This window comes from Nerophis ophidion, linkage group LG20 (assembly GCF_033978795.1).
Source record: "Nerophis ophidion isolate RoL-2023_Sa linkage group LG20, RoL_Noph_v1.0, whole genome shotgun sequence".
Lineage (NCBI taxonomy): Eukaryota > Metazoa > Chordata > Actinopteri > Syngnathiformes > Syngnathidae > Nerophis > Nerophis ophidion.
In genome coordinates this window covers 25,285,321-25,301,312 of record NC_084630.1, presented here as the reverse complement: position 1 = coordinate 25,301,312, position 15,992 = coordinate 25,285,321, and the positions used below count along the sequence as shown (strand labels likewise).

At 38.0% G+C, this 15,992-nt stretch overlaps 1 protein-coding gene across 2 annotated transcripts in view; it reads right to left on the bottom strand.

Moving 5' to 3' along the window:
- Positions 1-15,992, bottom strand: part of LOC133538924 (palmitoyltransferase ZDHHC5-A-like) — a 31,908-nt gene that overhangs the window by 13,607 nt on the left and 2,309 nt on the right. Inside the window, exons 2-8 of one of the 2 annotated variants that reach the window (XM_061880845.1) lie at positions 15,015-15,163; positions 10,222-11,685; positions 9,742-9,863; positions 7,144-7,301; positions 6,764-6,936; positions 6,539-6,641; positions 343-434 (exon numbers count right to left, since the gene is read on the bottom strand). In XM_061880845.1, coding sequence (XP_061736829.1) covers positions 343-434; positions 6,539-6,641; positions 6,764-6,936; positions 7,144-7,301; positions 9,742-9,863; positions 10,222-10,385 — 812 coding nt within the window. In that variant the 5' untranslated portion in view covers positions 10,386-11,685; positions 15,015-15,163. The remainder of the gene's footprint in view (positions 1-342; positions 435-6,538; positions 6,642-6,763; positions 6,937-7,143; positions 7,302-9,741; positions 9,864-10,221; positions 11,686-15,014; positions 15,164-15,992) is intronic. The other variant, XM_061880844.1, reaches the window with a different exon arrangement.

The window sequence follows — 15,992 nt, the reverse complement described above, 5'->3', positions numbered from 1 at the left end:
ATATTGTGCAACAAAACACCAAATAATATGTCTGCTATTGGGTGCCATTTTGCTGTCCTTAATACACACACCATAATAACATCTCTGACTACGGTAGCTGTAATGGGCCGACAATCCATCAAGCGGTGCGGCTTCCAAGTCATAGTAAAACATTTTGACTTATTTTTGAGTGGCGTGTGTAATGTTTTTTTTTTTTAATGGGGTTGACTTCCGCTTTTTCAGTCTAAAAAGCTACACATTTGAAAGAGGAGAATGTTCCTCACCGTTTTACAATGTATGACTACAATTTTAGGTTATAAGAGACTTTAAAAGACAATCATTGGGAAAAAAGTAAAAGGGCACCTGGGTGCTTGCGAACTGCAGAGAACATGGGTGACATTCTTCCAACAGCCGTTTGTAAAAGGATTAACTCCTCCTCTAAACTTGCCAGTGACCTGTGGAAAACACAAAGAAAAATTGTGAAAATAGACACTAATACTCAAATGAAATACAATTTTCAATTATGAAAATAATACACAAGATGACAAAGAGTGTGTGCAGGAAAAAATAAATAAAACAATGATCTGAGGTTAACTTATAAGAATCCATGGTGACACATTCAAAAACATTTTAGATGTTAAATACAATCTCATACAACTCTGTGCTGAACTTGAATTCATGCAGTCCCTAAATGACAAACATTTTAGAGTGCTTGTCACAGGATAAGATAGGATAGACTTTTATGAATCTCACAATGGGGTAATTATAAACAAATACAGTACAGGCCAAAGGTTTGGACATACCTTCTGATTTCAATGCATTTTCTTTATATTCATGACTGTTTACATTGTAGATTGTCATTGAAGGCGTCAAAACTAGACACCTCTGAAGTGAAAACCATTTCAGGTGACTACCTCTTGAAGCTCATCGAGAGAATGCCTAGAGTGAGCAAAACTAATCAGAGCAAAGGGTGGCTAGAATATAAAACATGTTTAGAGTTATTTCACCTTTTTTTGTTACGTACATAACTCCACATGTGTTCATTCATGGTTTTGATGCCTTCACTGACAATCTACAATGTAAATAGTCATGAAAATAAAGAAAACTCATTGAAGGAGAAGGTCTGTCCAAACTTTAGGTCTGTACTGAATATAGTCATGGTTAATATACCAGGGTATAGCTTTTCCAAAATGGCAGTGTCAGCTAAGCTAGTTCATTTCAAAAGCTTATTTTTTGCCATAAAGCCTGTTTTAAAAAACATTTACCAATCCTAATACTTTAATAGGGTGTGAAATACTACATTTTAACATATGGTAAGAATACCATATGTTTTTAATGAGTTCATATAAAAAATTAAAATAAACTAGGAATATATCACTAACTGGCTTTTAGCCACAAAATTGCTATGGTTAGCCTGACGGGACATATGTGTCACAATGAAAAGAATGCTAATAAGACACATTTGCGTACACACAAAGTTCGATATAAGGCGGTCATTGGGGTCCATAAAACAAGCGTCGTTCCGGAGTTATATAGAAATCTTTATTTTTTTATCCTTTTCTTTTCGAAAAAACACAATTAAAAGAGTGGCTCTCGAACTGTTCTGATAAGCTGACTCCATCTAGTGGTACGCCAAAGAAACACTTGATTAAAGTACAGTGTTTTATTTTGCCATATTCAAACACAGTGTTACAGTTACTGTTTAAACAGTGTGTGATGTTACAATGGCCAAAAAAGAAAAAAAAAGACTTGTTAGAAAAACCTTTTCCTTGTTTTAATGGATACTTAGGCCTACTACGCCACTGTATTTTAGTAGTGGTCATTATAGTGGTACTTGGGGGAGCCAAATGTTTTCTAAGGTGGTACTACCGCTGCAAAAAAAATCCCCAAACCAGGTTTAATGAAGAAAAAACTATTCACAATACATGCATTTTCCAGATACTTTCTGTTGTGTATAGAAGTAGAAAGTCAATATTTCACTGTCATGAAAATAACCGAAAATAACCAAAATCAAGTTTAAGTTTGTTCAATAAAAAGTTTAGTTATTATTTGGTTTATTATGATGTGAAAACACTTTTTATAGAGTGTTGTTTCAAGAGTCTGTTTTGTTTGCACTTTGCAAAATCAATAATGTTCCATAAATGCAGTATATTTATTTACGTTGTCCTCATTTTGGGTCCTGAGACACTTTAAGCCAACTATGAGGCCCGTGACAGCCCCACTGACTTTTGAGGGTGGTTCAATCAAATCATCGTCACGCTTGGCTACCTGGCGTGTCGAGGGGGTAGCCAGAGGTGGCATGTGCCAAATCTGACAGGCCACCGAAGGTGCCACCCCACTCAGAGGTAGAATGATTTGAAACACTGTTTTTCAAACTTTGGTTCGTGTACCACTTGGGCTCCAGCTACTACGCCTAAAATATGCTTAATTTAGGGTGCACGAGGATTCTCCCAAATTTACCTTTAAAAAATTAATGAAGAGATTCTATTGCCAACTGATGGGCGAGCTCCACAGCAAATAGACCACATGTCTTACACAAGTTCATGTGGCAAATACTCATTATAAAAGTACTAATTTGAATAACTAATTCAAACTCATGGTCCATTTATCCATAAACCAACACAAAAACACACAATTTGCCCATTGAACTGTGTAAATTTTAAAATGTGTCTAACCATACCACACAATTACAAAAATAACCCATTTTACACCTGATGGGTGTAAAATGCCAAACACATGCAAAACACTCCACACTTGGGACATATTTGACACATTTCAGCTGCTTGAGAGACAGACTGAAAAAAGATGGATGTCTAGAAATTTCTGATGGACAACAAAAACCTTTTAGGAGGTCAGGGAAGTAAACAATGGTTTACATACTTTTAATATTCAATGTTTATCCATTATACTTCATATTGTAGTGGCGGGCAATCTAAAGCCTGGTGTATACCTTCATGTCACTTAACTTGCGACGGCGACGCCGTCCTCCTCCCTAACCCTGCGGTGCACACATATTGCTGGGCAACCTTAATCGGCGGATTGGGCGCGCACGCAATCGAGTGGCGGGCAATCATTTCCGGTGCGCAGTGCGCGCACATATTTTGCTGGGCCAGCTTTATCCGCACACAAATATCCGGGTGCATTGCAGGCATTCTTCTTTGATTGATGAGCAGCCAGGTTCCAGACATCTGTAGTCCTTCACTAAACCCAAGTCATTTTAGTTACAATACATTTTTTACACAAGCATCTTTAAAGTGCTGCCTGCCAACACAAAAATTATCTCAGTCCCACCATCTTTTAATTACCACCGTGATTCGAGTTCTACTCAGTCCAGGTCTTTTTTTTGGTTGTGCAAATACTCTTAAAAGGGACACTGTAATATTTAAACTATTCTGTTGCCACCAATGTAAAGAGTGGATTTGAATGAGGACCAAATCTGCTTATATTTAAATAAAATGTTTATGAATGTTACAATTTGACTTTTTTAAAGAGAACATTTGATGTACTGTTTGTTTAAATTGGATCCCCATTAATTGCTACATAGTGGCCATTTATCTTCCTGGGGTCAAGACAACTAACATCTAATTTGAATCTCAATGCATACATACAACATACACTCAATAAAAAAGGATATGCTCAAAATGCTATACATAAATAGTACTACAATACAAGGGAATAAAAAACAGTTTTTAGTGTAGTAGCTTTTTAAGAGGACTACAAATACACAAGGCAGCCTATTCCACTGGGAAGCAGTTCTGTACAATACATATTTTGCAAAGCACATGTTCTTGCTCCTGGTGCTACAATGTTTCCATTAGTCTGTTGTCTAGTGCAGTGTCTGTTACAAAGATATGATACTTTGGAGCAGGGGTGTCAAACTCATTTTATTGTAGCTCAGGGGCCGCATGTAGGAATTTCTGTGCACACGCAGGCCGAACTATTAAAATCATGGCATTAAAACTAAAAATTAAAACAACTTCAGATTGTTTTCTTTGTCTTACTTTGGCCAAAAATAGAACAAACATTCTGAAAATATTACAATAAAAACATTTGAAAAAGTATCAGCAGCTGTAAAGTTTAGATACATGAAGGAAAAAAGAAACTGAATGAATGTTTATAACTGAATAAATTTACATAAGCATAAAAATGTGTTTTCTTTCAAAATTATTTTTTTTTCAATGAATTCATTAAGTTTATGACAACCTTTTTCCAAAACACAATATAGAATGTGAGATATAACAATATAACGCTTACAAAAATTGAGACACCAAAAATGTATGGTGGGACCCCATTTTGAAAATTCCTTGCGCTAACACTGATGGAGTATTGGTGCGGGCAAAACAGCAGCAGGCGGCTCTGGCCTGCGGGCTGCTTCTAATACTAATGGTAAATGGGTTATACCTGTATAGCGCTTTTCTATTCAAAGCGCTTTGACACTATTTCCACATTCACCCATTCATTCACACACTGATGGCGGGAGCTGCCGTGCAAGGCTCTTAACCACGACCTATCAAGAGCAAGGGTGAAGTGTCTTGCTCAAGGACACAACAGACGTAACAAGGTTGGTAGATGCTGGGGATTGGACAAGGAACCCTATGGTTGCTGACACAGCCACTCTCCCAACCATGCCACGTTGTCCCCTAATCAAATATCATGGGCCATAGATCATTCATTCGCGGGCCAGATGACTTTGACATCCCTGCTTCAGAGTGTAAGATTGTTGGCATTGTTGTAGTATGAATAGTTAAAAAAATATATATATACAGCAGATTTGAGTAAGCGCTAATCAACGTATAACTTTTATATGTCTTGCTGCATACTGTCAATCCTAGTCCAATTGAATATTGAATATCTTTCTTTGGAGCACATGACCACATCACATCGGAGCGATAATCGAGATGATACACAATGAGTGTAAAACTTGTTTGATTGAAAAACAAGTCATTAAATAAGAAACATTTTCTAATAACAGAAACAGTCCTGCCCATTTTAGACACAATCTTGTGTATACGACAAGACCAATTCCACTGATAATTTATGGTTGACCCTAACAGCTTAGTTTCATGCACTTGCTCCAAAGAATAACCTTTTAAATTAAGTGACAGAGGCTGTACATTTTTATTTTAAGTATATACACAAAATCATGTATTTGGTTTTACTGTTATTTAGTGCACGCCCATTACTGTCAACAAAACTGGATACACAGTCCAGTTCACTTTGCAGTTCATAGTAGTAAATTGTATTTGTATTTTGCGCCAACTGTTGCAAGTTGTCCGACGTACTGTAATAGCTCAATGCTTTGCAATATTGATTAATGTCGGCAATTGTCTTACAAGAAGATTTACTCCATACTTGGTGGTGGTAAACTACTATAGCAGCTACAGCTGCTCCTGGGGTAGACTGACAGTTTTATGGGTGCCGTCCCTGCAGAACTAGGAGCTTCCCCTGGAAAAAAAGTCTGGACACGCCACTGTCAGTCTCTTGCACTGTGTGACTGCTGCTGGGACCAGATTCACCAAGCGCAGTGACATCAGCGAAGATGTCCTAGGCGGTTTTGTGTTCCTATGTGAATCGAATGGTGGATTGTGCTCCCACATTTCTGAAAGGGGCAGGCATTATCCACAAGTAGATTTGGGTCAATATTTTGTTATTTTTATTTAGTTGGGTTTTTTGTTTTTTATGGAGACTTTCATAAAGAATTACTTTGTAAGTATGTAAGTACATAATAATTTGGTAAAAAACGGGCAAAAATTTGTTATCCAGGGTAGGGTTGTACCGTTACCATAATGTATTCAGATATTTTTCTAAATAAAAGGGGACCACAAAAAACTGCATTATTGAACAAAAAATCTTAATGATTAAACATATGTTGCAAGTTTGTCCTTAAATAAAATAGTGAATATACAACACAGCTTTTCTTTTAGTAGTAAGTAAGCAAACAAAGGCTCTTAATAAAAAACTTGCTTTGTCGCCATGGAGGCGAGGATTAGTGATTTGGAAGTAGCTAAAACATTGCAGACTGGGGCTGCACTTTAGCTGATAGCTAGGTAGCCATGTCTTAAAGCACCTCTCCCTGAGGGCGTTTCAGTGTTATAACTTCATCTTTATCGTTATTTTTAAGCAAAAATGCATCCATTCTCCATTTTCTGTCGACACTGTGTCTGCTTGTAAGTACTCCGTGATTGTGCGTTGCCGAACAACCTCTGCTCGTAAACCCAGCAATGACACGGCGTCACGACGCGTTGTCATGCCCGTTAAAAAAGAGGGGAGGAAGGAGGACGGACCGGTACTTTTTAGAGGCGGTATAGTACCGAATATGACTCATTAGTATCGCCATACTATTATAGTACCGGTATACCTACAACCCTAGTTCAGAGTGTTGCGTTATATAGAATCGCACTATATTGAACTTTGAGTGTATGTAACATCACACATCTTTGACATGGACTAGAAAAAAACTTTGAAAATGTCTTCTGTGTTCCACTTGGCCTGTTCTACGTCAGCCACCACTATTTCACTTTAAATGACCCTGGACTCTTATGAGATCAAGGATTCTTACCTGCTCATTAGTAGTTCTGCCTCTTGCCACAAGCACAATGTGAAATCCAGTGAGACCAGCAACTGGAATGAAGAACAGGCCAGCAACACACATTACAGCCAGCCTGAAAATGAGATTTAAGGACTATATTTAGGTGAAAAAGTGGAGGGTAATTTTTGTTTAACAAAATAGTGTTAATGTGTACAAAAACAAAAAAAAAGTATTTCCAATTCCCTCTAAGGATACGTGACGATCGCATGCAGGCGGCTGATGTACTGGTGATGATAGAAGAGGAAGAGTAGCCCAAAGCCAAATACAGCCATGATGTGAGCCGTCAGGGAAAGGAGGAAGAGGAAGAAGTATCTGTAGTTCCTCCTGCCGATGCAGTTGTTTACCCATGGACAGTGATGGTCAAAGTCCTGCACAAGCAGAGCAAGATCTATAAGCCATGGACATTTGATGCTAATTTAATAAAACTATGGTTTGAATCAAATTATGTATGAGTTGAACAAAGTTCAGATTTTTATGTTAACCTTTTTCTGGAGTATATGAAGAAATATGTGGATTTGTCATTGAGGTCATTAGAACAATAGTGTGCTTGAATGTACGAGTGTGAGCCTACACACCTCCACACAATTGTCACAGACAGAGCAGTGGGAACAGCGTGGTGGCCTATAGAAGCGACACGTTGAACACCATTTCATCCTGACCTGGATCCCTCTGATCTGCACGGTTTTATAAAGAGGAGCGCGGAAGTCGTCCTCTTTGTCCTCATCCTCCTCAGCTACACAAAGACAAAAAGACACCAGCTCAAAAATTCAACAAATGTCAACCTTCAGTCTTTGGTGCGCTCTGTTGAAGGGATTATTTTCAAGGACATACAGTGGTACCCCAACTGACAATTATTTTCATTTACAAGCAATAACAGTACTTCCTATCTTAAAGTTTTTCTTTTTAAAAAAGGCATGTTACATCATATACACCGTTTAAATCAGGGGTGTCAAACTCATTTCAGCTCAGGGGCCGCATGGAATAAAATCTATTCCCACGCAGGCCAGACTGGTAAAATCATAGCACAATAATTTAAAAATAAAAGACAACTTCAGATTGTTTTCTTGTCTTACTTTGACCAAAAATACAACAATCACATTATGGAAATGTACACATTACAAAAAATGTTCTTGACAAAACATTTCAAGTTAGTTACAAATTCTGAAGAAAAAATTGGTGTAGTTTCAAAAACATCCTGAAGAACGCAATAAACTTAATACTTTGTCTGTGTTTTTTATAAAGCCATTAAACTTTAAGCACTTCCTGTTGAGCATTTTCATGTTGGCAGTTCATCATTAAAGAAGGGCTGGGAAAAGCAATAGAGTCTTTCCTCAAACCGCTGCAGTGGTGACATTTGCAACTGCCAGATCACATTCATTTATAGTCATTCAAATATTACAGTTATAATAGAAAAGGCATTTTTCGTCAGTTATTTTCCATGACTTCTCCAAAATCTTTTACTGAATTTCCGCGACCAAACAATATTATTTTATTTCAATGGGACCACTTAAAATTAATTATTGTACTACACTATATTATTATGTACATATTATTATTATTGTGGTACTCATTGGCCTAAATCTGGGCCCTAAAGTACTACATTTCATGCCGTTTCATGTGTTCTGCTATGGCAATTAAGTTCTTTGAATCCTCAGTAAAATTAGGTTTACATGCGATAAGTACACACAAAAAAACTCAAGACAAACTTAAGTACCACTTCTCATATTTTAGTTCTAAGATATTTTGTCTTAACTTCTGCTCCATCCAACAGCCTCACATATGAATAAATGTGGTTTAGTCTTTTCTCAAACAGCACTATAGATGCTCTTTGTTGGGACACTAATGGCAGTAAGGGTCAAGGGTCCAAGTGAAACTGGGATAGGCTTCAGCACCCACAGTGACCCCGAAAAGGAGAAGCTGCAGAAAAAAGGATGAATGAAAGTTATAAGCACAGACTCAGGCACACTTTTTCCCACCACAGGTACTCGCTGTTATCTGGCTGTCCGGAAACAAAGAGGTGAAAAGGCGTCTCTCTCCAGAGTAGTATGAATTCACACATATTAGTGGCCACTGTATCTCAACTTGAGGACTTAATTTTTACACAAAACATCCAAAGTTGGATTAATGAAACAGAACAATATTTCCATAACGTTTCCATAATTTCTGGGCTGGAAATTGCATTTTTTTAAATTATATGACTTTTTCAGGTTTTTAATAACCGTACGAACCCTTTTTTAATCGCATTTCCTTAAATTATAACAAGATTTTACATCTACACCAGGAGTGCCCATAACGTTGATCGCGAGCTACCGGTCGATGGTGGAAGGTGTGTCAGTCGATCGCCAGCCAGGCATTAAAAAAAATAGACCTAAATATTAGCGATCATCAATCTTCACTAAGATGTCACTTAATTGACATTCACGGCACCAGAGGGTCTTGCAAAATGACGCTGGCTGCTGCCAGATTATAAATAAGAATAAATGACAGAGGGAAGGGCGAGAAACACTATTTCAACAGACTCTCGCGCTGTACCGGTTGTCCAACCTCTAAAGACCGACCGCACAGTTCCTGTCTTCACAATAAAAGCCCTGTTTCATCCTGCCTGCAAACAAAATAAGAGTCTCAGAAAGGTAGCAAGCACAGAGTTCGCCGCCAATGTATTTCTTTGTAAAATGTATAAAAAGAATAATGGAAGCTGGACTAATAAGATGCCAAAAACCAACCACTTTCCTGTGGTATTGGACAGAGTGATGATAACCTCCACAATTGAAAATGTGGAGGTTATCATCACTACTGTCAAATTCCAATCAATGCGGGTCATCAGAATCAGGTAATACACTAATTTGTATGCAAAGGAATCCATATGTGTTAAACATGCTTGTATTATCATTATACACATGTATTAACTTAACAAAAATGTATCTTTCATAAATAAATGCATATAAATTATATATATATATATATATATAAATAAATGAGGTGGATCCCTTCGACTTGGTAAATCAAAAAGTAGCTCGCCTGCAGAAAAAGTGTGGGCATCCCTGATCTACACTGTTATGATGGTTACATCCACCAGTATTTTTTGTGAAAGGAAGTTTTCCCAGAGAATTCTAAATCAGATCCATTGAAAAGCTTTTTCAACAGCGCAATATTTAATGATCACATCCACCTACCTCTTGGAAAGATGCCTGGGTCCATGAATGTGGCCATACAGAAGTTAGCCAAGACAAAGAGGAAGATGACGCCATTATAAATGGGTACGGCTGCTGAGAAACGCTCTGAGAGCCACGGGCAACTGCACAAGACACACAGCACGTAAGCAGTAAGTCAAATGAACATAAGCACATAAATGTCACAATATTTCACTTGCAGATTGACAGCAAGAGCTCATTGCTTCGATAGTTGTGTTTAGCTTCTGACCAATTTATGTCACAAATCAAAAAGCCAGGTTTCTTTAGACAATAGTACCTTGTTTTTTTTTGGCCCAATTTTCCTATGAGAATTAAAACAAAGTACAAAAATAAAAGGCCGGGGGAAACAGTTTTTGTCTGACCTTTTTGGGACAGATTATTAACAAAAACGAAAAGGTACCACTATACTTTATTACCATGGTATTTTCTTACTTCATTCACCCACAAGAGTTGGACACTTACGTGAAACAAAAAAACAGGGTTGTTGAGCCAACCAGGAAGAAGGTCGCTGCTGATACGGGGATGTACCGTGAGGGTCGCAAGGGTCTGGAGGATAGGACCACAGCATGGGGCAGGGGAGAGGACGATGGACCCCGCCCTTCATTCCGATTACTGCCACCTGGCATCACTTCCTGTGTGCGCAGTGATGTGCTCGGGCCTCAGCTTAGCTGCGATGCCGAGGGAATCGCCATTCTGGAGACAAACGTCGCTAGTGGCATTCTATGTGGGATTCTGGTGTCAGGATGATGGATTGATGGAACGGTCTATGAGGGATCAGCTGAAATCCTTTGCAAAAATCCTCATGTAGATCCTGAGCCATTGCAAAAAAAAAAGTGGATCCAGGTTTAAAGTATTTGCTTCTGTCAAAAGGAGATGTACTTAAAAAAAACACGTTTCAGATCACTTCCAGAGATGGCTTTAAACTTCAGGGAATGTAGTCCTCCCCCACTGAAGCCAAATAGAGAAAAGTTAAATTTTCTGTAAATACAGTGAAAAAGCTGACTTGATCAATTTTGAAAGACATTTAAGATCAAATTATATTTTAAAAAATTGTATCGTTTCTTATGTAAAGCAAACATAATTCAAATAAGGGAGTTAGCGCAAAGCACGAGAGTTAAAAAAACATGAATTATTCTGACTAGTCCATTTTTCCTTCCTTCGTGAGTTGCTTTTGCTTCAAAGTCAATCTTGAAGTTCTTTCAGAATGTACTTTTTTGTATTTGACAGGATGGAGATCGATTCAACTACGGTTGCTGTGTGAGGACAAATAAAAAAAGAGAACTTGCTTTTTGTTCAACGTTCATATTCGGCACAACAGTCTGTAAATGCACCACTGGGGAAACTTTGTTTTCTTACGTGTGGGCATCGCTTGATTTAGACCACCTGACCTGTGAGCTGCACCAAGTCTGTGATGGACAAAAACCAATAGTTGGTGTGGGACTTGAAAAAGCAAAATACACAATAAAATCCAGGGGTATCCATGTCAGTTTGATTTGAGGAACAAAAAATTCAGAAAAGGTTTTAATCCAACGAAGACTAAAATGATAATAAATAGAAAAAATCATCCATCTTAAGTTTCTTCATTGGTGAAATTGTGCTGCTGTGAGTCAATAGTTTGCACACCTTCCACTTGGACTTTTTCCACAGCACAGCAAGTAACAATTGTTAAAAAAAAAAAAAAAAAATTAATACATTTTAGGTTAAAACTATGATATAAAAACTTTAATCACAGAAATATTGAAGGCTATTTTTATAAATATTCATTGAAGCAAAAATTATCAGTGCTCTTTTTGAGTAAAAAGATCAGAAATCTTGAATTTGTTTATCTGGCTGAAAACTGAGGTTGAAAGTTCTAAAAAAAAATAAATAAAAAATAAAAATTGATCCAATTAATTCCAGATTGAGGGATGATGAAGATAACAGCACCTAAAAGTAAGAAAAATGGTTAAGTTAGAAACAAAGAGTGAACAGGTTGACAAATTTACAGCATAGTGATCTATAACTTTCATCACTATTAGAAATGCTTTGACAAAAAGAAAGACCAAGTGAGACATTTGTGCTTATAAGTCAGGAAACATTCACATTTCTCCTGCTTCCATAATTCACATGCTTTCTTGGCGGTGTCAATGTTGTTTTTTGTGAAATGTTATAGAAGTTTTGTTTTCCTTCAGCTTGACTCTCTGCCTCAACAATGCCACCTTGTTTTTTTATTTGGTGACCTTTATGATGACAACATGTGCTGGACATATGAATGCTTGTGTCGAAATGTTTTTGTGCCACAGCACACACGCATTTAGAAATTAAAATTGCACGTTACTGTGAAATGCGATCATGGTTCAGAAACCAAACCAATCGCTTAGTCATGTGATGTGCAGACTAAATGATCTCGGCAAATGTATCCGCGACACTTGGAATACTTTCGTCAGTACACCCTAAGAAATATACTGTACACTTCACGCAATATTTACCCACTTCTTTCTCTATTCACTGTCTGGGTGGATGATATAGCATTAAATCTAGATTGTGATATATATTACAGCCTCCTGCAGTAACAATATATTATTTGGAATGTAAGTGACAATATAACCATTTTAAAATGGGTTAAAAAGCCTCCTAGTTTGGCTGCTGACCTAAGCAGTAACATATTGCAGTATTATTTTCTCAAAAATATTAAATCTACCAGCTGCCATACCCATGATCAGTTGTTGACTTGTGTTGCTTTTTCCCATGTTTGTGGCATTTGAGTTCCTGTCCAGTGGTCTTATTTTGTGTTTTCACTTCCCCTGTTTGCCACCAAATGCTGACTACCACACATGTCCCTGATCGCCAACCGGGACACACATTCAGACAGGGCTGGATCATTATCTTGTATACGGTTGTTCTCTGTCCAATGTGAGTGATTGCTTTGGTAATTGCACACTTCCTAACTGCACTAATCTTTGCTCTAGTGCACTTCCTAGCTGCACATTTTTTTTTATTTTTTTTTACTGTATTCCGCCTGCCGTTCTCTGCATACTTGGGGTTATGCTGCTAGCACCACTTCCCCAAATGTGACACTTGTTGGTTACTTTCTGCTGTAACATAGTTCATCTATACTTCCGTTAAAATGTAATAAGCACACATGCTTCTGTTGTTTAGATACTTTACATTAGTATTGGAAAATAACAAATTTGGGTATTGATCTAATACCAAGTAGTTACAAGGGCAGTATCGGTCGTATCAGTGCTGATACTTAAAGATTTCAAGATTAAATTACTTATTTTGATCACAATTAAAAAAAGACAAACAGTATGGCAATTTAATAATAGAAATAAATATTAAAATAAGTTCCCACAATTAACTCTGATTTAAATCATTTAATTGTTGCCCTTAAAGCCCTCCTGTGGCAGGGATTTATTTCCTGAGTGTGTAAACAATAACAAAAACAAGACCATATACTAATACATTACTTGGTACAATTATTGTCAATATTTGTATCGATCCGCCCGCCGTTGTCAATCAAGAACTTTAGCTTTGCTCCTACATTGTATAATGTAGCATTTTTAGTGGAAGTAATGATATAAAAATATTACAGTATATTATCACAGTATTAAGGCCATGGTATGATATTATTGTTGTACATCTCACCAAAAAAAAATATTAAAAATGACAAGGGCATGTTTAAGATAAACACGCTTACTGTAATTGAACACAAAAAAAATTATTAAAAATGACAAGGGCATGTTTAAGATAAACACGCTTACTGTAATTGAACACAAAAATAACGCTAAAACGTTCGAATCAAAGTTTAATACAAACAGGTATCATAGTTTACTACAAACAAGTATTTGTAGAAAGTGGCAACATCCGCTTAGGTCTCTCACCTTTTACTTTCAAAGAATCAGTGTTCTCTACAATGGAAATGTTTTTATCTGTTTTGAAAATGATTCCAGAACAGGAGTGTCAAACTCAAATTCAAAGTGGGCCAAAATTTAAAACTGAACAAAGCCGTGGGCCGAGGTTCAACAAATTAACCTTTTAATAGGGCCCCAAACAAGTTTTTCATTGAATATTGAACAAGCAAGGCTTATATAACTTTATAGTGACATGCAAAATTGAGTTTCAAATAATAATAATTAAAAAATATCAATGGCATATCAAATCAAATTTAAATAAAAATTGAATGCCTATTTTGTATTTGCAGCCTTCTGAGGTAAATATTAACATTAACTTTTTCCAGAGGCTAATACATTTGAAAATAAAATAATTAATAAATCAGCCATTCAGGCCTTTTTACTGCTCAGTTAATGTCGGGGCTCAGGTGGGCGGGGTTTGTTGGTAGCGGGGAGGGGGTGTATATTGTAGCGGTCCGGAAGAGTTAGTGCTGCAGGGGGTTCTGGGTATTTGTTCTGATGCGTTTATGTTGTGTTACGGTGCGGATGTTCTCCCAAAATGTGTTGGTCATTCTTGTTTGTTGTGGGTTCACAGTGCGGCGCATATTTGTAACAGTGTTAAAGTTGTTTATATGGCCACCCTCGGTGTGACCTGTATGCTGTTGATCAAGTATGCATTGCATTTAGATTACATGTGTGTAGAAGCCACATATATTACATAACTGGGCCGGCACACTGTTTGTGAGGAGGAAAAACAGACTTGACGACAGGTTGTAGGGGACACTAAAAGCAGTGCCTTTAAGGCATACCCCCAATATTGTTGTCCGGGTGGAATTCGGGAGAATGGTTGCACCGGGAGATTTTCGGAAGGGGCGCTGAAATTCTAGAGTCTCCCGGGAAAATCGGTGAATGCGGTGTTATACAGCGGTGCCGCTCTAATGTTAACTTGATTTTGCCTCAAGGGCCAAATTAAATTACACGGCGGGCCAAATATGGCCCACGGGCCAGAGTTTGACACCTATGTTCTAGAATATTGAGTTTATTTTCAGACCCGCCAAAATAAAAAGAGAAAAACCTACACACCAAGTTTTAGTTTAATAGCGTCACGGCCCTATTATTATTAAAGGATTCCCGGGCGTGGCCACCGCTGCTGCTCAATGCCACCACACAGGGGGTGATCAAGGGTGATGGGTCAAATGCAGAGAATAATTTCGCCACACCTAGTGTGTGTGTGACAATCATGGGTACTTAAACTTTTTAACTTTGCAACGTGAAGAACATTTGGAAGCCTTTGGTCGCTTTCAAATTTGCAAGACACTGCTAGAATGTGTCATCCACGTGTTTCACAATATAACATGCATACATACATACATACATACATACGTGTATATTAGTGATGGGTCCGGGTACACCGATGCATCGGCGCATGCGTCGAGCTCATTGAGCGAAACCCTGTGTCGGTGCGCGTACCGCTTTTAGAAAGTCACGTGACCGATACGCGAACTGTGTCGCACTGGCACCTGCGCGCCAACCTGTGTTGATAAGGAAGTTGAAAAACTTATTGGGGTGCTACCATTTAGTGGTCAATTGTATGGAATATGTACTGTACTGTGCAATCTACTAATAAAAACTTCAATCAACAGTGCGCATTCAGAGCGCATGTAAAAGAAAAATCTAAAAAATAAATCCCACACCACAAGTATTCTCATTCACAATACGTTCTCTTAGATTTCCATGTTATGATACATGTTCACATTATTTATTGACTGTATCTAAAAAAGATAATCAATATTTTTATTTAAATGAAGATATGAAATAATCCTGAATAAAATACAATGACTTGGTTTATATTATTGTATATATTGGTCATAAAATCAGTTGCTGAGATAGTTAATAAGCTCCTCGGCGGCAAGGCCCCGGGTGTAGATTAGATCCGCCCGGAGTTCCTTAAGGCTCTGGATTCTGTGGGGCTGTCTTGGTTGACAAGACTTTGCAGCATTGCATGGACATCGGGGGCGGTACCTCTGGATTGGCAGACCGAGGTGGTGGTCCCTCTCTTTAAGAAGGGGGACCGGAAGGTGTGTTCCAACTATCGTGGGATCACACTCCTCAGCCTTCCCGGTAAAGTTTATTCAGGTGTACTGGAGAGGAGGCTACGCCGGATAGTCGAACCTCGGATTCAGGAGAAACAGTGTGGTTTTCTTCCTGGTTGTGGAACTGTGGACCAGCTCTATACTCTCGGCAGGGTTCTTGAGGGTGCATGGGAGTTTGCCCAACCAGTCTACATGTGCATTGTGGACTTGGAGAAGGCATTCGACCGTGTCCCTCAGGAAGTCCTGTGGGGAGTGCTCAGAGAGTATG